At 46.4% G+C, this 23,378-nt stretch overlaps 7 protein-coding genes across 7 annotated transcripts; 2 read left to right on the forward strand and 5 right to left on the reverse strand.

The window, feature by feature from the left end:
- The first annotated feature begins 1,176 nt into the window (after positions 1-1,176).
- Positions 1,177-3,201, forward strand: K444DRAFT_589725 (uncharacterized protein). The gene is made up of 6 exons (XM_024878121.1): positions 1,177-1,584; positions 1,638-1,781; positions 1,838-2,113; positions 2,172-2,371; positions 2,438-2,706; positions 2,756-3,201. The coding sequence occupies exons 1-6, from the start codon at positions 1,419-1,421 to the stop codon at positions 2,832-2,834; spliced, it is 1,134 nt and encodes a 377-aa protein (XP_024736915.1). The 5' UTR covers positions 1,177-1,418; the 3' UTR covers positions 2,835-3,201.
- Positions 2,922-5,099, reverse strand: K444DRAFT_589727 (uncharacterized protein; the record flags this gene model as incomplete). Its single annotated transcript, XM_024878122.1, has 3 exons — positions 2,922-3,346; positions 3,524-4,862; positions 4,947-5,099. The coding sequence occupies 3 exons, from the start codon at positions 5,097-5,099 to the stop codon at positions 3,081-3,083; spliced, it is 1,758 nt and encodes a 585-aa protein (XP_024736916.1). The 3' UTR covers positions 2,922-3,080.
- Positions 5,100-9,654: 4,555 nt separating this feature from the next.
- K444DRAFT_529420 (uncharacterized protein) lies at positions 9,655-11,725 on the reverse strand (the record flags this gene model as incomplete). The annotated part of the gene is made up of 8 exons (XM_024874807.1): positions 9,655-9,769; positions 9,829-10,077; positions 10,133-10,247; positions 10,300-10,315; positions 10,380-10,614; positions 10,667-11,024; positions 11,206-11,513; positions 11,562-11,725. The coding sequence occupies 8 exons, from the start codon at positions 11,723-11,725 to the stop codon at positions 9,655-9,657; spliced, it is 1,560 nt and encodes a 519-aa protein (XP_024736917.1).
- An 823-nt stretch (positions 11,726-12,548) lies between these two features.
- K444DRAFT_529015 (putative quinone oxidoreductase) lies at positions 12,549-13,672 on the forward strand (the record flags this gene model as incomplete). The annotated part of the gene is made up of 3 exons (XM_024874768.1): positions 12,549-12,887; positions 12,944-13,432; positions 13,472-13,672. The coding sequence occupies 3 exons, from the start codon at positions 12,549-12,551 to the stop codon at positions 13,670-13,672; spliced, it is 1,029 nt and encodes a 342-aa protein (XP_024736918.1).
- A 1,067-nt stretch (positions 13,673-14,739) lies between these two features.
- K444DRAFT_589731 (uncharacterized protein) lies at positions 14,740-16,208 on the reverse strand (the record flags this gene model as incomplete). Its single annotated transcript, XM_024878123.1, has 7 exons — positions 14,740-15,123; positions 15,175-15,242; positions 15,290-15,484; positions 15,584-15,762; positions 15,812-15,847; positions 15,901-15,969; positions 16,020-16,208. 7 exons carry the CDS (start codon positions 16,206-16,208, stop codon positions 14,759-14,761), a joined length of 1,101 nt encoding a protein of 366 aa, XP_024736919.1. The 3' UTR covers positions 14,740-14,758.
- A 1,100-nt stretch (positions 16,209-17,308) lies between these two features.
- Positions 17,309-18,638, reverse strand: K444DRAFT_663572 (uncharacterized protein; the record flags this gene model as incomplete). Its single annotated transcript, XM_024886846.1, has 2 exons — positions 17,309-18,133; positions 18,186-18,638. 2 exons carry the CDS (start codon positions 18,636-18,638, stop codon positions 17,531-17,533), a joined length of 1,056 nt encoding a protein of 351 aa, XP_024736920.1. The 3' UTR covers positions 17,309-17,530.
- Positions 18,639-18,930: 292 nt separating this feature from the next.
- Positions 18,931-21,227, reverse strand: K444DRAFT_723002 (glycoside hydrolase family 51 protein; the record flags this gene model as incomplete). The annotated part of the gene is made up of 4 exons (XM_024888576.1): positions 18,931-19,449; positions 19,585-20,259; positions 20,320-20,415; positions 20,496-21,227. The coding sequence occupies 4 exons, from the start codon at positions 21,225-21,227 to the stop codon at positions 19,027-19,029; spliced, it is 1,926 nt and encodes a 641-aa protein (XP_024736921.1). The 3' UTR covers positions 18,931-19,026.
- Between the last annotated feature and the right edge of the window lie 2,151 nt (positions 21,228-23,378).

Here is a 23,378-nt window from a genome sequence, read left to right on the forward strand (position 1 = left end):
TCTTAAATCTTTAAGCTTTAGCTATTATTTCAATTCTATTATTATAATATATTAAACTTAGACTCATAAGATTCTTTAAGCTTTCGTAAGCTTATTATATATAATAAAAGCTTAAATTTTAAGATTATTATTAAGAAAAATATAAAATAATAAAAGTCTATAAATTTAATTATATATAACCTTATATATTATATAAGATATAATTTTTAAATTATATAAAATGCGAAAAAAACTTATATAAGCTTTTATAAAATAATTATTTGCTTTATAACTCTTATAATATTAAAGAAATCAAAAATCAAAGAACAAGAAATTAATAATTATTAGACATACGATAATTCCGATTAATACGATTTATATTAATCGGAATTATAGTAGACTTCCCTTCATTTTATTGTTTTTAGATCGGACCAACTATGCCTTACGGGTTTTAGTGTGAAAGGTTAACGCCTGGGGAATCGTGTGCCATAATAATCGATCCCGATTAGTCACTCTTTGAACACCGCAGAATTTGGGGAGGCTTGGTTGTGAAGAGGTAGGATGACGGTTTGGGCGAAGGTTTTGTGAACCTGCTAAGACACGAAGAAGCAGTGCTTTTCGAATTCCAATTGACTAGTGGACAATCCCATAGCCAGAGCCGAGCGAGAGATATTAACAGCAAGTACCTCACTGTCTCTGAATGTTGCTTGCAATAAGCACAGGAGAACTCTCATCAGTGTAAGTGCCTTAGGCTTCTGGGTCATTCGTAATGGTCATTTGTAGTTTTAAGGTACTCTATGGTCATGAGTGCGGCTTGAACTTGCCATTTAGATATAGTTAATCTGGCATAAAACTCCTCTCCGTCAGTCACTTTTCGCATGGTTGATATTTTCTTTGAGATTCTTCCCCAAAGTCAGATCAAATGTGGAAAACTTGCGTTCCGGGCTGATCCCAGTGAGTCGGTGAGTCATATTTTGTTCCAATTGCCCTCGGCCTATGTACGCAAAGAGAAGAATGACAGCTGCTGGAATTTGCCTGGAATGTTATATTTTCAATCTTTTGGGATTCTTAAAAAAAAAAAGATACATAATTTCCTCCTAACCATTGACTTCAAAAAGGCAATGTTCGAACAACAGAAAAAGAAAGTGAGCGAAACTGTGCGTTATTCAGGGACAGCACTACCTGTTTGTTGAGGCTTTGAACTCCTTGTTCAGCACAGCCTTACACTCAGTAAGCCCAAGGCCGCGCCATAGGCAACCGTGATGCACCCACTCTGATGTTGGGCTGCAACACGGTGGGTTCAAACCGGGCATCAAATTGGTGTCTTACAGCCGCGAGCATTCCATGAGTCTCCAACCCGTCTCCAGTTTCCTTCCCACCTTTGTCAAACTTTATCCCAAGCTCAGTTTAGATCCAGATATTCCATTACGAGTGCTTGCATGCCTGCGAGACCGGAAATTGCCGCCAGAGGGTCAAGTTATGCCACTGATTTTGACGAGGCTGAGCGAGCCTCGTCAGGTTTTAGGCACCCGAAGGTCGAAGCCACATTGAGAACTAGCAGATCTGCCACGATTTACGAGCGACTATCACGTACTAGCACAGCTGGTAAGCTTTGATCCTAGAATGACTTCTTTGAGACCTGCTCACCAATGGTGAAGTGTCACCCGGAACAATATTTTCTCTACCACGCCTTAAGAACATCGTTACGTCTGCCTCATCTACCGTTTCAAACCTCTGGCAATACAAACTCTTTCAGCGGGAGACTAGTTTGCCAGTATTACGGCCTTTCAAATGGAACAATGGTTAATAAACAATGGCCGAATTCCCGTTTTAAAACATTACGCTGATCTTAGCATAGTCGATGATTATCCAGAAGGCTATCCTCAATTGGCAGCTTTAATCACGAGCGATGATAACTTCTGCATTTATCGAAAGTTTGATCGAGCCAGCAACCGTGTTCTACTTCACTTGCAGTCCGAAATTGCAGCCCTTGATAATGGCCTGAACCAGATGGATCGAGCTGATGATGGTTCTACAACCGCTTATCGACTGCGGTCTACCAGACATGAAGAAGGTTGGGATGGCGAGCAAAGGAAAACCATTACGAAACTCCAGGACAAGCTTCCGATATACTGTGAATCCACTCGATACCCAACATTTGCCCAGGTCTTGGCTGATTTAAGAATATCCAGATGATTTACTTCTAAAGAGTAGTCAGTTGAAAGCACTCGGTCCGCCGTTGAAACATAACCATCAATCTCTCTTTCACTGGATTGAGGGCAAGAAACCAGTTATGGAGCAAGAGGACGATTGGATTTTGCACGAGGACGATCTCGTCGGACTTTCCGAAATAGATCACCTTGAGTCTTCGCTGGCATCATCATTTCTGAATGTATGTGCATCTGCAAATTGCTCAATATAAATTGTCTCCCACAGATATAAGTTGACAGCACATTAGCGTCTTTTCCGTCCGTCAAGATGTGGAGATGGATGCGGTGGGCCGGTGGTCACCTACTTTTCCCAGAAGCGGATTTCCGCCGCCGCAAAATCCATCAGTGTCTTCATCGCAGTTGCAATTCTCATTCTACCCGTCTCTATCCTTGTCTGGACTCCTTGGAATCGCGCTTGGATATCTGTTACTGTCCTTTTATCTGTGCTAATATTCTCGACCCTGTTATCCCTGTCCACCAAAATCAAAGCCAAAGACATTCTTCTGGGCTCTGCAGCGTGAGTATACTTTCGGTTCGCAAATCGTCGTTACTGATGTTTCCTACAGATATTGTGCTGTATTGGCAACGTTCCTTGGGAATTTGCCTTCGAATGGACCTCCCAGGTCGTCTCCAAGTGCAGGGTAATTTGACTATTCTGAGATGTGCTTGAAGAGCCTGTGTGAAGTGATAGATAAACAATGAAGATTCATTCTTATTATATTGGAGGAACATGATGAATGTTCTTGGAACAAAAATTCTTTCCTGTGTCGAAGTTTTGCTGTTAGTAGCAAGTACAACTCCCCGTAAAACCACCCCATTGTCATCCGAGTATAAGGAATTAGAGAAGGACTTAAGAAATCAGAATCAGTACATAAAGTAGCATTTGTCAGATCACATAAGCTCAATGTCGTAATCGACCTCATCTGCATCAACGCCTTCGTAAGCTTCACCAAACATCAAACCGTCCACATATGCATCACCGACGAGCCGGTATCTTCCTCCCTCTACTGGTCGAAGTACGTATAGTCTATCTCCCCCACGAAACGCCGCTATCACGTCGTCACTCTCTATCTTATTCATGCAACTGCAGACCCGTCGTTGCTGCGTTGTGCAAAAAGAGCGTCCTTGAAAATGCATGTCTTTCCAAACATTCATACCTGCACCATATTCCGAAGGGCGTAGTTTTGCCTCAATCGGAAAGTAATTGAGACTAGTCTCCAAAATCAATGGAGCAAGAGTTTTGATCAAATGGCGAGATCGAGCCGCTGTATGGACCTTTAGGCCCAAGCGTATTGAGTCTTCTTCGGTACATCTAACAAACCAACGAAAGCAACACCAGAAGTGGTACGCAGTCTGTTGTGTTGGAGACCCTTGCCCATGAGTCGGCTTCCAGTTTGGATCTAAGATCAGGGTTCGGCAAAGTGCAGCTGCATTTTCGAGAGTTATGCCCAGATCGCATATCACATCTGACAGAGCTTCAGTGAGCTGTGACAAAGTTTCCGTGAGGTCCGCGTCCCTAATGTCGAGGATAAATGACTTGCTTTGGTATATCGGAGATTTTATGAAGGAAAAATGGTCAAGGATACGGCCCTTGAGGGTCAAGGCATTAGTTTTACCATCGGCAAAAAACCGTGGTCGTGCATGAAGAATGAGGAAGGGATGGGGACTGAAAACCTTAAACGGTAGAGTTCGTGACCACAGATGTGCAGGCCGGGGAGAAGTAATAGCCCAGGAGGAGTGTATCAGGTCCGATGAATTATCCGTTCTGCATGCAAAAGTGAGGTAATCCAGATTTGCATGAGACTCGACCATGGAAATAGTAGTGTCCAAGAAGACCTGTTTAGGTGATTTTGAATAATCTGGAGTAATTCCAAGGTCGATTGAGTCGGAGGAAATGGCTAGCAGAGCAAATATATAGTCTCGTGGATCTCGACACTGCATGTTCTCAAAGCGCGACATATTTGAAAGCAAGCTATAGGCGAAAGACGTCGCGGTTGCCGCTTTCTGCCTTGCGTGTTGATAAGTTCTCCAGATTGAGAAGATAGAACTTACAACATGCCCAGGATTTTCTATAAGTGACTTGTGATTGGTTGCGCAGAATGTATTAACGTGTTGATCGGGAAGTAATCTCAGGCAGAAGAGCACAGGCATGACGGCCACGGAATCCCAAGATAGTAGTTGATGGCCGTGGAGCATGCGATTGTCTGTATTCAGCATCTGTTCTTGCACTATCCAGAGACGCGTTGCCCACTCTCCAAAGCACAATGTGACCAACCACTGCCATATTCGCTCACTGACAGCACCTCCTAACAAATCATCCGGTAGCCTCGATACCGGAAGTTCCGATAGTTTGGACATTGCGATGTTGAGATCCCACGCCTGAGATAACTTTTCGTAGTTCGGCGAGAAGTGGCTGTCCAACCGTTTCAAGAATTCCAACCCTCTCTGCTCCTCCTCTTCATCCTCCACTCGCCCCAGGTAAGTTATCACGCTCGAAGCATTCTTGTAAATCTGCCCCATGAAAGCGACCTGATGATTTTTCTCCTCGCCTTCCTGATCGATGCAAATTTGATCGACCCAGAAGACCTTACTCGTGAGCTCATCGGCGTTCCATAAATCATGCAGGGCGTCGTTCAGATTCTTGGTGAGCGGGATCCGGCCAAGCTGTTTATTCTTCATGAAGGGCATTCGTCCATACCGTTTTTTCCTAGCATCCCGCACCAGCGCATGGAAAGGTTTCTCTTCGCTGCCCCAGACGTACGAAAGCGCTTGGTAGCCACCTTCCGACACCTTGATTTGCTGGATGGTGCACTCGACGACGCCGTTCGAGATGCCTCGGAGCGTGAGAGTGCGTATCTGCTCCGGCCCTTGCAGGGGTTCGTAGTTGTAACGAGAATTATTGCGATCCATTCCTGATACGAGATTGAGCAGCTTTAGGGTGGCGATAGACTTGGGTCGGGGGTGTACGCGATCTGATCATGAAGTTGGGTGAAGTGCTCGACATTCAAGGCTGGGAAAAAGCAAAGATGCCTCTTGACCTCTTAAGCGAGCACGTGTGCCTGGGGGTAGCTCGTGACTCACCAGCCTGATGTCTTCACTCAGCTTGTGGCCAACGTTTTCTCCACCTTTTAGCAGTGATTGACATAATCGCTCTTACTCTCTAATCTCTTGCAATTACTCCTATAGTAGGTAAAACAAAATTAAGGTGTGTTTTTTGAACGGGGGGCTCAGAGGCGAGGTCGGGCCATCTGCATGAAGCTGGACGGACGAGGATACTCGATTTGTAATATTGCTAAAGAATAACCAAGTCAACAGCCAGTCGTCAGTGTTTTATTGAATTCGAAGAGGGACATTGGAGAAGAAGATAAAAATTATCTAGTTAACAATGGGTATTTTGCTCGCTTATTCTAGCGAGCCCCTATCTCTAGCTTCCCTACGAAGCTAGTCTCCTCGAACTAAGTAAATCAGTGAACAATTATTATTAGAAGGCGGCTCAACTAAACGTCCCAGAACTGTTCAGCTTTCTTAGTTCTGCTATTTCAACAATTCCATACAAGTTAGAAAAAAAATAGAGGGCCGACCCAGGCTTGGGATGGAGGGTGTCAGCTGGTACAATTGTGGGGTCACGTGTCTCAACCCCCTCTGACCACCCTCGGTTTAGCAGGCTCCACTGTTTATTGTTCATGTGATTCTTCTTACTCTCTTATATTTAGGTTCATTCCCCGCTCTAGCTAGCTCTCCAATTGATCACAGTTCAACGCATCTGACAGGGAGTGGCTTCTTGAGCTCACATCGAAAAATGACGGATTCGTCGAGATTCCTTTACAATGTGCCTAAAAGAAATGATGGTTTCCTATTGCTATAACTAAATTGAATTGAATTCAAGAAAGGTAATCAAGACAGCAGTGTAATTAGCAAGCGCACGAATTGAATCCAAGAAAGATGATCAAGACAGCAGCTTATGAGGCTCCCCAGTGGAATTCCAAGCAATGATAAGTGCTGCAATCAAGACTGTTGCAAAGATGTCTGTAACTAAATTTTTAGCGAGAGAGATATTTAGAACCAAGGTTACCATTAGAACAACCAAGGCAACTCCTCCTCCCGTACAAATGACAAAATCGTTGGAGGAAGTCTGCCCTGCCAAATGTACGGTTTCTAGCTACTCTGTTCAAGTAACTGTAGAGTGAAACAGTTCGGGTTTCTGCCCATCTTGCAAAGGCGCCCTGTTGGTCCAGAGCGGGAGTTGCATTCCAAAAATTGACACGTTAGTTATCCTTCTCGGCTGTTTGTACCTCTGCAGCCGTCTGTTATGCTATGGAGAAAACAGTATTTTGACGTGTTGGATGGTAGATACGGATTTACTCTTTGCAGAGTAGCTCCATCATCCTCTGATCCTCGTGTTCTGCTACCATTTTGAGAGGCTTGTTCTTGAGGATGGCTAAAGTAAGAGGGCTGGGCATCATTTTCAATAGTAATTCTGAAATCGACCAGGCGTGGCTCAGCGAAACCTCCGAGCAACTTCCTGAATCGCGTGTTTCAACCTTTGTTGGTTGTCCCCGCTGTTTATAAGTCGCAATGCTTCTCTAATCTCTGCAAATTCAAACTCCTACTCATCCCTACCAGTTTTCAGAATGCCGTTGAACAGCTTTAAACGCGTGCGATATCTCAAGCGGCTCGAAATTCTCTTGTTTTTGAGAATCAGGTATTTCTGGTTAGATTTACTACTGAATTGGAGATTCCATTTCTATTTCATACCAACCTGCCACTTGCGGTAAGTATAGCGTAGTCAGAAGCCGCCTCAACAGAGCACCGTAGGACATCCATGGTGACGTTGAGGTTCCTTTCTAGATCTGAATAGTTCCAAGCATCGGGACTAAACTGGCGTGACTGATCCGCGAGAGCTTGAACCCTTTGATACTCGCAAATTGAACCGTCGAATCCGCCACAGAGAAAGATGCGGTCAAGATATCGTCCTCACCATCGATCTTGGAGATACTGAGAGGTGTCAGAATCCGCCCCCCGTCGCAAATGCTCTTCCGCGCCTGCTCCTCTAATATTGAAGATCCAAAATGAAGTGCTTCGCTGGTGTAGTGTAAGTAGTGAATTTCCCTATCAGTTGTAAGTATCACAAGCTCGGGATGATAAACTGCGTTTCCATTGCAAGCAGCTTCCGTACGCGTTCTAGATAGTCCCACAAATGAAATCATTCTAGGTCTGCGTTGATATGCAAGAGGCTCAAAGTTTGTGCCACCTCTCATAGGGCTCGAGGAGTGCTTATGAATTTGCGCGTCGAAGTATGCCTTCGGAATTTGCTGCTCATAGACAAACTTACACGCGCCACTAGAAAGACGACACCGAAGTATTCGGAGGGGAGAGAATTCGTAGACAAAATGTATATTGTTGTTTGGAAAGCTCTTTTATATATCTCTTGTGTCCTCATGCCATGGCAGTAAGAAAGGTGCCCAGTTTTTCTCTCTTTGAGGCGGGGCTGTTGATTCTCGATCCGCAGCTTCGTTGTGAAGTTAGAAAATGGCTTCATGACGTACATCGCTCTTTCGTAAGAGCTGGAGTCCGTTCGCATATTAAAGATAAATATTGGCTGAGAACTTTCCACGTCGTGCTTCAGAACAATACGAGGATCTTCCGGGCCGTAAACCAACCCCCCTATTGTGTATGGCGACACTGTGCTGAGTGTATGGGGGCATGTGATTTTCTGCCCCTGCCAAGAGAGAGTACAGTTTTTGAGGTGCTTCCAATCGACGCCATGAGCTTGGGCGCGTAAGAAACTAATGACTAGGTGACTGTGGAATTTGCTGTCCTGAAAGTTATACCCTTGCGACTGTTAGAAAAATTCCCTCCTTCTCGAGCCAAACACTAGAACCAGACATTCGACTCCGTGTTCTGGCCACGAGGTGATCCGAAGCCCTGACCCGTTGCTTGTTCTGAGTATTCAATCATGGGATGATGAATGAAACTACTAACAATGCCGACAAGGTCGTCCTCAAGGTATAAACTCTTTTCAACAAGAGGACGTTCTCCCCTCGTAGTTGCTCGCACTCTGCAGAATCAGGTATACGGGAGCTCCCAAACTTGTGAAATTCAGAGTCTGGAAAGTGTTCAACCTGTGAAAATCGCAGGGAATACTTGTCTCTGAAATACCAAAGGAGTTTCGCGATGTTGACCACATCCTGACTGAAATTGACATTGGACTCAGCACCATCAAATTCAAAGGCCTAGTAATTATTGTTGGTGCAATGGAGGAGAAATCGGTGGTACCGCAAGGCTCCCTTATATTCGGAGCGATGGAGCTTACTTTTAAATAGGCTCACGATAGCAGAATTTCGTGCTGCATTTGCGTTGAGAAATTTATGGAGGTCTGGTCAAGCTGTTTCGCGAAATATCCTGAATTCGCTTAGCGAGAAATTGGAAAGGGGTGAATTTGACATTTGATATTTAAAGCGCAACGAAGATATTCTGGCTTATTCAGGCTTCATCAAAACCAATTCGACTTAGAAAATCTCTAGGATTACGGGTATGGATTAAAATACAGATTCCCTGGAAGAATCGCCTTCACTTATAATTATCCCTTCATCAGGTTAGCGAGCTTAGGTTTTGCCTCATACATGACGGCAACCGTTTGTCAAGGTCGGGGACTGTAGACTGTGCCAATTTCTCATTGAAGTGGAAGTAGAAATGGCGGTCATACAGCGACTGAAGCTGTGTGAAGCTCGGTGCACGATAAGAGGAAATGCGTTTTAGGACCTTGGTCCTGCTGTATCTGAATTTTGGATCCAATGGCGAACGATCAGTAACTTGGCGGACTGGTGGAAATGGGAGAACGACATCGGGTGTCTCATGTGGAAGATATCCCTGAACCATCTGTCCCCTTGCTTATTGAGCCATAGTGGAGTTGGGTCAATCGCAATGACTACGATATCCTACTTCAGCAAAGCACAGATTGACTTAAGCCGATCAGTTCAGATATGTAGTAAATAAACACAAGTCAGTTTACTCGGTTTACGACGTAGTTCTGTCTGTTGGTAGGAGTATTGGTCAACCCGTGGCCTCTCGTGATCTTCCTTGCGTCCTCCGTGCCGTCCCACACGCGCAGCCTCCTCTATTCTGTTGAGCGGGTCTTGCTAGCTCAAATTGCGAAGTAGGGAATTTTGTGCCTTCAGTGGTGTTGGTGGCAGGGGGTCAGGCTTAAGTTTATTCCCTGGGGACTATTGAATTGGTTTACAAGTGCCGTCTCCAACCGTCTCCAGTGCAGAGGCAAGGTCTTGAAGTGACCTTTCTGCGAAATTTTCTGAACATGCACTGGAATATCAAAGTAACGCAAATCTTAAATAGGATTCCGAAGAGTATATAGGACAAAACTCATCTTTGCCACTCCATAAGGTGCAAAAGCATCTGCTTAAAACTTATAACTTCTGGCCTCCTACACAGGTCTTGTTCCTGAACTCCATTAACACAAGTGCCCTCCTGGTAGGAAGTCCGTTGTCACGTATTTCGGATACGCATATCCAAGCAACTCATACAAATCCGTCACATTGTGAGGAGTTCCGTGGATTGGTACAACCCTGCAAGCCAGATTTTAGTTTTTGTTACACAATCCAAGGAAATAATATCTTCTACTCACAGGTAATCATGTGGCATGTGGTCTTCCCTGGCAAGGTCTAGATACTGCGAAGCCAAGAGATGATCAAACTCATAGCCAATAAAGCCAGGAGACCAGGCGTCCGCAATAGTAGCTACCATTGGCGAGTCTGCTCCTGGGCATGCTGTTGTCCAAACAAAATACATCCAATCGTCGGCGTGGACAAATTTATTGTGCCAGATCGCACGAACTTGCATCCCGGAGTCTTTGTGCTTGAATGGTTTGCCCTCTCTGAGGAGGGTATCAGCGAATTTATTGGTTAAATGAATTCATAGAGATCACTCACGCAACGGTTTCAAACTTCACTCCTGGAATTGCCTGCCAGTAGTAGGTGTAATCCTCTGGGACAACAAGCGTTGCGCCTGCTGCAACGAAATCTACGGCACCGTAATTGTGGTCATCTATACCCATTTAGCCTGGAACCTCTTGAAGTCTAAGCAATTCTGTGCTTACGATGGTGGTGGGTCACCTATAGCACAAAAGTTAGATTTAGCTGTCAAGATTTATACTCGAAGAAGAGACGCAGTACTCACTAATAAATGTGTAACTTTTCTGTGCAGTTGCTCCTGCACCCACTTGATGACCAGCTTACTCTGATGTGGAGCTGCATCGGTGACCATGACAAAGTCATCAAATACTCCTACAGTACACGTGTAAATACTTCCTTCAAAGTCCAAGTGATATAGATTTGGAAGTTCGGGAACAGGTCGCGTAACGGTTAAATTTGCGAGAGATCCTGGGTAAGGCCCATACCAAACCAGGTTCCCGCTAGAGGATGGAAAATCAGCACGTTAGGCAAAGGCTCTCTGCATGGACTTACTTATTCTCGAATACTTCCGCCGCGCCATACTCTGTTGATAGCACTGGCGCAGAGGGAGGCGACAGAGAAAACGTACTTCCAATTTGCGAGAGCGGAATGCCATCAAAGAAGCCGACGTCGAAAGTGGGATTGATCGTGATAGTATCTCTTAAAGAGTGTAAAAGAAGACTGTTTTCATTGTACATGATTTGTACGAGGCGGGGGAACTTGATTCCTCCGATTTCGGTGTAATTTGTTAAGACATAGTCGTTCGTGGAGGGGCCAAAAATCAAATGGTCTTCGTACGACCGAACCAAGTAAGGCAGAAAGCTTTCTGGATCGAAAATGACAGTTATGTTGAGAGATATATCTGTCACAGCTGGAAATGGCCCAGTCTCGTGATAAGTAATGTTTTCGGCTGATGTGGACTGAGAGTTGGCTTGCATCTGAAGGAGTAACTTTGGCGACAGTCGAAGAGCATCTCGCACCAGGACATCCGCAAGAAACCCTAAAAGAGCAGATATTAATAAGATCTATAACATCCACTGGGTAATTGACACCAATGTACTTACCATCAGTGTACCCAAAGGCGCTGCTGGGATCATTGAAAATGTGCTCGTTTCCCTTCACGTAACATCCGTACCCTGCACTACCGCCATGTACAACGATCGAAACATCAACTGGATCGAGATTGGGTCGGGCAAAATTCCAAAAGTTCCCTAGGGTGTATGTTTTGTCTATTCTCTGTACCACTTCTGAGGAATTTCCTGAAAAGTCGTAGGAGATCGTCTCAGAGCCTGAAGAAGCAACGCCCGTGTCAGGAATGCCTGGAGTTTTGCTCTCTTCCAGAGACTGAGTACGGTAAAGACTAAAAGAATTAGTATTATCCGAGGAGTTATCATCTGAATTTACTCACTATGAATGATAGGAAATCCCGTTAATCGCTCTCAAGGCATCTGCTCCACCTAAAGCTTCTATCGCTTTGCCCAGGATCTCGCTGCTAGAGAAGTGCGCCGGAGGAGCAGTACTGGAAACGATGCTAGCCAAAAAGAGTAAAGTTACTAATGGAGACAAAACCATTTTAAAATGCTCTTGGAAGGGCGTCGGAGTTGAATATGGGTAAAGAGCTCGTTAGACAATGATTTGTCTGCTTTTCATCAAGTTAAAAGATACGAAAAGTTTCCGGTTGTTGCTGTCCGCTGGCACAGAGAACCGGACTTCTGGCCATGCATCTTATAAGACTTTCAAATTGATTCAAAATCTCCACCTTTCGAGTGCTAGTATCTGGCCACGCCGTGACTGAGTACAGAAGCCAATGAAAATTTTCAGTGGCTTTAGCGGTGTCATGATACGAAGCCATACGGACAGAGAAGGTTACCGGCTTGCTCTACTAACTGGACGATCTAGCACTCTACTTCCGGACCTAAGTCGTGTTTACATGGAAGCGATTATAATATGTCCCCGCGTAATGGCGCACAATGCGCGAGGAGCCTTGTCTTTACGACGCTACCAACCGTGTCCATACAGCCACGAGACAACGAAAAGTACGTGTCAGCAAAATCCGAGTTAACTTCGTAAGGAATTATGAGATAATCGTAAGCAGAGACTATCACGGGATGTCTCGGCCAAACCGTCAAAATTCCCACCATTCGGCGCCATGCAGGTAGCTTACTCCCGCCCCGTCCACCTCGGACTTAACCAAGCAAACTCCATGCTTCAAAGCATTACTAACAAATTGGAAATGTACTTCCATCCCTGGGTCGTGATATTGCAACTCGCCTCTGGTGCTTGCTGATGGATAATTGTTCGTCGAAATAGATTGTATTTCTCAAACTGAAAGTAGATATATTGTGAAGCTGCTTTCTGCCAATCCAATATTCGCAATATACCTGACATCAGCGACATGAAGGAAGCAATCGTGAATCCTGACCTCATGGTTACCGTGAACCATGACGCGCCAATCCCTACACCAGCGGCTACCCAGATTTTGATCAGGATTGTATGTGCCGGGTGCAACCCGAAGGACTGGAAATTCCCGTTCTTTTCAAAGACCAGCAGCAACTCTGGTGACGATATGGCTGGCGTTGTAAGTTCTGTTGGAACTAGCGTCCTTGAGTTTAAGCCCGGTGACCGAGTCGCAGCCTTTCATACAATGCAAGGACCCGGAGGTGCATTTGCTGAGTACGGCCTCGCCGAGAGCTGGACAACATTTCATATACCAGACGGCATTAGTTTTGAGGAGGTATGCTACATGTCCCTTAGGTAAGTAGGACCATACTAATTTGAGAGATACAATAGGCCGCGACCATTCCACTTGCTGGCTTTGCCGCTGCCATAGGGATACATTGGCGTCTTAGCCTCCCCATGCCCTGGAGCCCCGCTACGAAACGAATCCCGTTGATAGTTTACGGTGCGTCTACTGCCGTTGGATCTTTTGCAATCAAACTTGCACGGCGGTCAAATATTCATCCCATCATTGCGATTGCTGGAGCTGGAGCGCCATTCATTGAGTCCTTGATCGAGCGATCTGAAGGAGACACCGTTGTCGATTATCGTAATGCAAGCGACTATGTAGTCGAAGAAATTAGAAGCGCACTGAAAGCCGCCGGAACAAAGGATATATTCCACGCAATCGACACAGTATGTGAGAATGGTAGCTACCGAAACATTTCAAAAGTTATGACGGACGGTGGCCACATCACTTTGCTTCGTCCCGGTGAGGATTATTCCGATATCCCGGCTTCAATTGAAAGAACAGTTACCTATGTTGGCAACGTCAACGGTGACGTCAAGACGGATGCATGGCTTCAAGATCAGGACAGAAAGGGACTTGCAACAAATGGAAGAGACTTCGGACTTGTTTGGTCTCGATTATTCACGAGTGGTCTGCATGATGGATGGTTGAACGGCCACCCTTACAAATTATTGCCTGGGGGGTTGAATGCACTCAGCAAAGGGTTATCGGACCTCAAAGACGGAAAATTGAGCGCTAGTAAATATGTATTTAAAGTTGCAGATACAAAGTAACCAATGTTTCTTGCAACGATGTAGGAGCAAAAGAAGCAACCCTGCTGCCGAGCCGGGCCTGAGCCGAGCCTGAGCAAAGGCAAAGTTAGTCACACAAGCTTGTGAATATTCCCGCGGCATAACAGGTAGTCCCACGTAGGGACGTTGACATGAGCGTTTTCCATTTCCGTCTTTGGACTTGAGCAGTCGCTACTCTAACCTGAGCTGAGCCCTGAGCCCTGAGTACCCTGATGAGTCATGTCAGCTCAGCACCCCAGGGCTTCCTCTTCTGGCCTCTCACGGATCCGTTATAGTTTCCATGTTGTCTAAATATAAATTGTGCTAATGGCTGTATCTAGAACACGGCCACCTCTTTGAAAATTGAATCTATTAAGAAGTCATAAGATATCTGCTCTCGCTCCTTAGTCAAACTTACAAGGTCCCTGCCGAAGCCGATTTAATTCCTTGCGGCATGGACCAGTAATCAAAACAATAGTTTTGTCAGAAGACATCTCAAGGCGGTTGGGTTGTGTGAAGAGAGAAGGTTTAGTTAAAGGTTTTGGTGGGGGTGGGGGGTTGGCCGATCTATCTGCACTTGAGCGGTCGTCGCAAGTGAAATTGAACAGATATCGCAAGGAGAAGCTGAGTTGCTGAGATGATGTTCAGATACGGTTTTTGAATAATGTTTATGTATGGAGTATGACTGACGGCTTTTCAACCCCTAGCTCTTGACTTCGGGGCCTGGTTTAGCGAGGGCGCTAGGCCAGGCAGGATTCCATGACGTGGGGATGGACAATCTACTAAAAAAATTAAACATAGTCTTGTTATAGTATAATCAGAAGGACATAACATTCAAGAATTTATGAATTTTGATCAGGGCAACAATGAAGATATTCGTAGCAGGAACAGTACCAGGAATGGTGGTGATAGCGAGGTTATAGCGGCAGTAGGGTAGTTGCCTGTATGGCACTTTTACATGGAAGTTTACACCTTGTACGTATGTCGCCCTTTGGCTTTGACCAATTATACGCACTTGACAAGTTTCATGCACATAGAGCGTTCAATAAGGCCTTACACTTCAAGTATACGTCCTGTTTGAGCTACAAATTATACTATCCCAGACTTCTCCTTCCCGAACTCTGCCGTCTCGATGTTCGCCTTCCCGAACGTCGCCTCCTCGTAGGTGACGTTGGTGTCTGTCGTCTTCCGCACTCTGGAAACTTCCGCCAGAATAAACTCCTCGTCACTGGCGTTGTCCGTCATAACCCGAGCATTGTGTGATATGACCCTTCTCGGCGTGTAGGCGATATTACTCGAAGTATTGTCCGCGTAACGACTGCTGCCAGTGGTCTTGTCGCGCATCAAACCAGGGAGGAATCTAGTAATTGTAGCTTTTAGGACAGGTAGGCTTGCACAAATGATAGCCACATTGACTTCGAGAAAGGTCCAGCTATTCGAGGTTGCTTGGTAATCTAGACGATATCAGCATCGCATTTTGTTGGTCAGAAAGGAGAAAACCTTACACATAGTGTCTTTGGCGGTGATTGCAGGCCCGACAACGATCATTCGAACGACAGTGCAAGCAACAACGCTAAGCAGTCAGTTTCTGCAGCATTCGACGTGAACTAAATGACTTACAAAATACCCAAGCTAAACAGCAAACATAGACCTATCTTTTGCAATAGGGGAAGCTGGAGACGTCTGATTTGGTAGACGGGCAATATAATAATAGCTATATCTGTGACGATGGCCATCACACTCGTGCTATACCACACGTCGCCGATTTGAATGCATGTCCCGGGGAGTGATTTATTCCAGGTTTTCGGGATAGGTCTGTAAAGGTAGATTGATTAATATAGATTTTGGGTGAAGGGTGTACGGAAGGACATTGGCGTTCACTTGAGGTAAATACGGGAAGGATGAAATACTTACTTGCATTGCCATATCGTCGCACAAACTGATCCGACGGTATAGGCGACAACAACTGCGGCAGTGGCGAAAGTTGCTGTTCTGAAATTCTGAATTGGGAATATTCGCAGGTAGAAAGACAAAATACTAAGCTTGGTGAAGCATATTGCTACTTTGTAAAGCAATTGTGCAGCGAAGAACCACTTTTTATTTCAGCAACTGTTGGGAGATACCTATGACTGACTCACTCACCTTCATGGCTAGGATCTTATGCTTGCTGTCTACTTGCTAGAGATCATTAGCTTTGCTTTGGACCAAGAAATCGCTTCAAGATGATCTACCGTTGAATGGAACCCAAATCCATTTTTAGCTTCTTCGTTGTACGACACTGCCATCATAAGAGCCAGGACCTATTGCTGATCAGCGGGGTCATACATCAACGATGGCGTTGCTCACTTACTAATGCAGGGACAATTAGAAAATCATCAAGCCCTAAAGACTTTTGTATAAAATATCGGGTCATTAGTCGTGCAGTGACGAAGAGAAATGAAAGGCACGCAAAGGCGATCGATAGATTGGCCAGCATCTGTCCACGAGGGTTGTAGAGGCCATCATCAATGACATCACGAGGTAGAAACGTGAGAGGCATTGGTATCTGCCGTGGGGAATGGTATCTGTAGCAATGGTCAAGGCATAAGAGTCAAGCCGAGTTTACTTTCATTTTCTTATACCTCGTCGGGATCCTTGGGTTATCGTTGATCCGGCTCAGGATTAGGTTTGGAAGGCTGTTAATACGCGGCCCGGAGGCACATCCTTGCTCGACCGAGTGAATCCTCCGTAGACAACTGCAGAAAATCACAAGGAGTAAATTGAACACACCCCTACACCATATGTACAATCTTGTTAGCTACCTAAAACTTAGCTCCTCGACTCTATCATTGATAAAACTCCCTTCATTTTCCGCGTTTAAATATCATGGGCGTGCTTTATTCATTCTCAGTAGAAAGAATTCAGACGCGGGTGATCCCTTCCTGATTGCTTGTATGCACTTGATTTAGAGTTTTTGTTGAGATTGGTTCTTCACGAGATAAGCCTGATGTGGTGAAAGAGGAGCCAGCGAACTTCGTGGGCCGGTTAAGTGCAGGGGAAACCTTCGGCCTCGGCTGAGCTGGGTTGAAGCAACCATGTCTGGATGAGGCTACCTTGACGCTCATGTTCAGGGTTAATTCCAGCCAAAGTACTGCTGACAGCGGAGCTACTTCTCTCCTTGTCTGGCGACAATCGACCACGCTAGCAAAGGATGCAGGTATCGCGGCGCAGGCAGTGCGGGAGGACACTAATGCGGCAGGTGGGCGAGGTAGGGGGCTCGGGGAACCTAACTTAGAGTGTTCACCACCCAGTGCTAGGTAAATTTAAACTTTGTATGCCGGTAATGCCGTGAACCTCGCTCCCACTCTACGCTGCCCCCTAAATAATAAGTCGATCTCCACCTTTTCAGTGGAAAACTACCAGGATGTCTGTCTTACGCATGGAAGATGCTCCCTACTACTCGCAATTGAACTCCAGGATCTTGCCTCATGAGGGGGCCAGATCTTGACCTTTGCACGAACTGGCTGGGCTAGGAGGAAGGGCATTGTAACCGATACAAATAAGCGCGGCTCGTCTCCAACCCACAAAAGCGGTGATCTACAATGCATTTGAGGGGGCAGGAAGGTACTGAGTTCGGCCTGCAAGTAGAGCTGAATTGAGCCCGATCGTTGCATACATTCGTTCTTAAACCCTCATCGCTAATAGTCTATCTTATTGTCCTCCACGATTATTCTTGATATCTCTTCTATGTACAGCACCCAGATTTTAAGGCGACACAGCAGGATCGCATTTCTAACAGAAATGAAAACAAAGGGACCTCCCAACATTAATTGACTTATCCTACGTACCCGACTAATGGATTCCGCAAGACTACAGCAACCCCTAACAAGTTCTCTTTAGGAGATGCTTCTTCAAGCCTGCCACTGCGAGATCCCTTATCGAATAATCGATCAGTTTCCCTTCGCCGGGGACAATAGCAGCGGTGAAATTGTAGTCCGACGGTAAGCTGCTGAATCCATTGAATTCCTCCCGTACCGCGATCACGTTCAACAGCCCCGTCTGGCTGACAGTAAAGGTTCCTCCGGGACTTACTTCTCCGGTATCGGCACCTGTTGCGGCGTTGTACTCGAGCTGCGCGACGGTGGTCGTTACATTAAGTTGCTTTCCAATTGCTCTCAGACTGCAAGTTTTTTTGGTGGGGTTGCGCAGGTAGAGGTTTGCAGTGTACATGGCACTCATGAATCGTACCAAGACATCATTCTCGGTGCAATTACTCAGAGCTGATTGGCGAGCTGTGAAAGCTGATGAGGAGATGGGGTCGACAACGTCGGAAATTCGAGCAAGAATATTTGGTCTTTGAGCGGCAGCGAGAGCCTCACCCTCCGCTGTAAATGGGTACACGAGTATTGTTGCATAAACGGCAGTCCCGTTGGGAAGCTTTCCTGCAACCAAGTCCGCATATCTGAGGTTGGTACCCCCAACCGTCTGCCTTTATTAGCCCTTATACAACGCGAACATGGACCCTTAAAGATCTCACCTGGAAGAAGTAATCGGTATTCAGTAAGAGTCCATGGGTGCTCAAGATTTTGCGCAGGAGATACGAGTAGCCACTAACAGGAGAATCGACAATCAGAGATTTACCTTTCAACTGGGCAACGCTGGTGATATTTGGGTTCGATGCGAGCACAAGATCGGGACCCTGGTCCAATTGACCTATCACCGTGACGTTCTCGTTGGAATTCAGTCGCAGATTAACAGCATTGTCAATGGTGCCAGTTAAGATGTCGTAGCCGCCGTTGAGAATCTGTGCATAAGCATAAGTTGAATTGGGTATTTGTTGATAGAGGACGTCCAATCCATACGCAGTGAAGAATCCCAGTTGGTTTGCAATCGAGTACGTCGCGGTTTGCGTAAATGCACCGTAGTTCACGCTGTCCAAGCCACGAGCCTCAACAGCCGCAATGCAAAGGAAGATTAGGCGAAAGAGCATTGCGAAGTGCCGTATAGTGTAGTGTACGTGACTTAAGGCTGGAGTTTCAAATACAGCAGAATCGATCGAGGTTGAGTGCGGGTGTGGGTGCGAGTGGCCATTAAGGGTGAGCAGACAGAGTGCCAGGGTTGAGGGGCTGTGGGAGGGGTCGCGTCCTGCTTTGATGGGTGGCCGGGGATGCGCAGGCCCACAGCGACGGGGTCAGTCAGGGGGACGCACGGCGCGGAACCGAGGACGCGGCCACGGCCAAAAAGTAATCTAAATGACGGTGGCAGGCTCGCAGCGCTGACCCGGCAGACCCGGCAGACCCAGCAGAGGAAGCAAGCGAAGTGAGTATTGTAATTTGGAGGCTAATGCTACCCCGTTAATTTATAGTTAATTGTAGATGTCAAGTCGTGAAAACAGCAACCTCCCAATTCTCCAGCTCAAATCCAAACTCTCCCGCGCTCCCCGCAACAAGCTCCACCTCTCTCTTTGCCACCACCTCCGTCGGTACCCCTTCGCCATCCAACATGTTAGCACTCAGCCCCTCCGGGGCACTCAATACCGTCAACCGTCCCGACGCACCCTTTGCTACACCTTCGAAGGTGATGTTGAATGGGACCGAGGAAGTGGCGTTGTATATGGCAATCTTGAAGGTGTACTTTCCTTCTCCGGAGGTCCCGGCTACCCAGTATGCGGGCCCAAGCGGAGAGTCTGAGGTTATTGGAACTGTTGATGTGTAGCGGCTGTTGGAGAAGAGGTTAATTACATGCCAAGAGGTTGAGAGGACAGTCTGCGAAACGTCGGCGGTGAAGGAAATGAGGTCGGGCTATTTGTTTGAGGACTCATTAGCTGCTGCTGCTGGTTGTTGATAATGGCGGATTGTAAGATTCCAATACAAGAGAAGGAAAGGGAGTTGGAAGAAACAAAACTCATGAGTATAGATAGAGCAGAGCAGACTTACACTCCAGTTATAAGAATTCAAATTTTGGAACCCAGGAGCATAGCTCATGCCCACAACTGCATCGCTATTTCTCTCTGCCCCAATACTCCAAATCGCCTCGCTCACAGCCCCAATCCAAACTGGTTGTGGAAACTTTGGTAGGTCCCAATTTACCCCCGCAAGTTGTCCATCTAGGTTCTCCTGCACAATAGCGTATTCGCCAATCAGAGTCTTGTATTCCCGTGAAGCGTGATCAAACTTGTCGAACATGCTCACGAGGGTATCTGGTCGTGAGTAGGTGTGGAAATCCGTCCAGGTAGCAGTTTCGCCGCTTCCTCCCACTGCTGTGTAGTCCCCAGTAGATGAAATTATTTTGAGATTTGGATATGCTGCGGTGATGGCATCATAAAACATACTGAAGCGATATGCTGCGTAAGTGCTGCTTCCATTAGTGTAGAGGTTGTCTTCATTGCCAATTTCGACATATTTCAAAGCCCAAGGTTCAGGGTAGCCCAAAGAAGCGCGAAGAGCGCCGTAAGGCGTGGAAACCGGACCAAGGATGAATTCGAGTTCATTAAGTGTATCATCTACCCATGGTGCGAGGGCTTCAGCAGAGAGGATGTGGTCTGCATCACTACCGAGATACATTCCCGCCCATACAGCCAGGAGAGGTTCGACCTCGAGATCAGTGCACCACTGGACATTATTAGTAAAGGGAATAAACGGGGATATCGAGTTATAGAGAGAAATATGTACGTTGAGATATTCGACAAGACCCAGTCCGTCGGTGTTGCCATAACCCCATGTACCTGGACGGCCGGGACGTTGGGTGAGAGGACCAATCGTCTCGTTCTACCTCCAGGGGTAGTGCCAGATGTCTCCCTCTCTGATAAAAAGTTAGTATTGGATAAATAATGTGTACCGAGTAATACGGACATGTTATTACCCCCTGGCATTCTAATAAAGCTGGGGTTGAGAGCTTTCAACGCCTCCATGAGCTCTGGTCGATTTCCATTCGGCCTGTTCTTGTACGTTGGTGGAAAGAGGCTGATCAAATTAAAGTTCACAGCTCCACTGCCGGGTTCAAATTCGATAACAAAGGTATTGTTGATGTTCGATGCCGCAAGGTTGGGCTCTAATTCGAATTTGTGCTCTACCCATTTACCGGGCTGGCAAGACGATGGGATCTCTACACTGGCAAAAACATCGTCGGTTAGGTTCGATTGAAGTTTCACCGTGAAATCTCCTTTGTATGAGCCCAGTGCCCAGAAGCTGCCGGTGTACTTCTGAGGTTTGACATCGATACCCCACCATCCGGGGTTGAGCAGCCCAATTTTGGCGTGGCTTGAGAGAGGTCCGGGAGCTACATTGATTGAAGTCGGAAGTGCAGAGGAGAGTGGTATTGACGTGTTCTGCAGAGCAAAGACTGCATTTCCAACTGGTACCCATGGCTCAAGAGTTGATGGAAATGCTCTGCTTCCTTGGAATGCTCGGTTATTTATCAACTCTGCATATATGCCCCCATCTCCAGAGTGATTAATATCCTCGAACATAAGCCCATACATAAGTGGAGATGATGCATTACCGCCGGTACTTGAGACTTTGAGGTTAATAGCACTAGCAATACCAGCCAGAAACGGCAGAGAAAATATTTGTAGGATCATCTTAATAAAATTGAACAGGAGTTGTTCTACTAACTAGCCACAGTCGAGGTGGTGTTATATAGACTTAAGGTAATTCCCTAAAGCGTCATACCCCTCAATTGAAGTCACGTCAATGCGGTCCCAATTTCTTCCCCGAGGTATATTTCTTCGCCCCTGTAGAAGAGATATTAACCCGGAAATACTACTGTTCAAGCAAAGCACAAAACGCACTAGAAATTACGAGATGAGGCACCGGGCTGCATGTCGTCACTTGGATGCCGGGCGGGTCCATCGAGTGCTGGATGCTGATTGAAGCGCATATTAAATGTATGCTCGCTTGCCGGTAGTGTGTAAATAACGTAGCAGCGGAATAGTTGTGAGGCTAAGTCTCTCAATATGGGAGAAGATCCGGCGCCAGTCGAGGGAGGGCCGCAGTATCCACCAATCACCGCGTCGGATTCAACAAGATCTTCGCTTGGCCCTTTTGAGTAGTACGGTTTGTACCGGCGGCTCTGAATTCATGATTGGCTAACCCGGGGGGTTCGGGGAATCCGGGGAAGTTGGGGGAGTCGGGGAAAGCAGGGGTAACACATCGAACAGCGGAGAGAGGCCGTGGTTCGGCGTAACGTTAGTCGGGTTCCTGTTACCCTCCTGGTCAGAGCTGCGAAGGGGAATCCGGCTAGTATTGGTAGATGGGACGAACGGGTACCACATCCAAGAATTTACAGAAGTACTCGCGCTGTATCACGCGGGAAAAGCAAGAGGGGCCGAGCGCGACGAACCAGCACCAGACCGTAAGATAAATGATGCTCTGGTCGAGTCCATTTCCTTCGGCCCTTTACGTCTGATACACTCGGTGATGCCTCACATCGCCAAGCAATGATTTTGGATCATGACGAGCCTGAGAAGCTGCTACATCTTTAGATAGCAACCCCCAGCATGAGCGCGTATGCAGGAGCAGATACTGAACTCATTGGACCTTCGTATATCTATGCGACACTCGCTTAACTGTGCGGGGTCGCTTAATTGGTTCAGGGGAGCTGCCAAAGGCTGACTGGGGACGATGCACTGTAGATCCGCAGCCAGAAATGAAATTTGCTGGGCCAGTGGATAATTATTGAAAGCACATGTCTCAGAAGAGATTTCATTATAACGATCGAATGGGAAATCATCCTAAAAGTCACATGCTCTCGCGGCACCACTTCGGCGCCCCCTATCTCAGCCACCAATACACGGAAGAAAACTCGTTGCGATGCCATGAGAAGCACATGTCAGAGAAACTAAGTCATTTTGGTGCTGTTGATCTTTGGAATCTATTATTGTAATTCACATTCACCGATTGGCATTACCCGTGTTTATCAACACAGGTGATATGCTTAGTGCTAAAGGATCGAGTGGGAGGGGAGGAGAGGGAATGTACCAGCAGGGATTGGAGTATTGGTTGAGCTTGGAATTGGCTTGCACTTGGAGTTCTGGGGCAGGAGCGGAGGCCAGCAAGCTGAGGCAGCTGAACATCAAGATGGCTGAGATGATTGAGCCGGTGAATTGCATATTGGTTGTTTGAGAGAGAAGTGAAATGTTTGATATGGTCTTATTTGGTGGTTGAAGATGAGATAGTGGGAGGTTAGTGAGGAGTTTTGAGTTGGACGCTGGGTGGAGAGGACTGACGGGCTGGAAGGGCATTCTTTAATACATATCTGAGAAGTCAAAGGAATGTAAACTAAGCAAACTCTGAACCATAACTAGAAGATAGCAGCTAGTTGAGAATATTAAAATTCTGTGTGAGACGTTGGAGAGGTCGAAGGATGACAAGCAAAGCCTCTAGCAAGCGCGATTGAGAGGCGGCGACGTATTTTACGGGCGCAACATACTTTCAATGCACTTCCGAGTGAAATCTCGGACCACGAATGCCAGCACTTTCATATGAAAATTAAAAGCGGAGTTTCTGCAGACATGGGTATTATGACTTTCTCTCTTTGTGCTTCGTATTCGGTTCATAAACTTGCCACTCTTACTCAGGCGCTGACCACCCTCGGCTCACTCTCGGCTCAGCCTGCTGGCCTGAGAGGCCAGAGCATCCCGACCCGCCCCGACCGGCCTTTGAGTAGCCCTTGAGTAATCACAATTTACAAACACAGCATATAATTACGATTTGACCACCTATAGAAGTTT

Source organism: Hyaloscypha bicolor (assembly GCF_002865645.1).
Source record: "Hyaloscypha bicolor E unplaced genomic scaffold K444scaffold_73, whole genome shotgun sequence".
Taxonomy (NCBI): domain Eukaryota; kingdom Fungi; phylum Ascomycota; class Leotiomycetes; order Helotiales; family Hyaloscyphaceae; genus Hyaloscypha; species Hyaloscypha bicolor.

Bases quoted from the DNA above. Each gene is read 5' to 3' on its own strand.
- K444DRAFT_589725 (XM_024878121.1), top strand. From the start codon at position 1,419: ATGCCTGCGAGACCGGAAATTGCCGCCAGAGGGTCAAGTTATGCCACT. The intron at 1,782-1,837 runs GTTAATAAACAA...ATCTTAGCATAG, and splicing joins GCCTTTCAAATGGAACAATG to TCGATGATTATCCAGAAGGC. The intron at 2,114-2,171 runs GTGAATCCACTC...AAGAATATCCAG, and splicing joins GGACAAGCTTCCGATATACT to ATGATTTACTTCTAAAGAGT.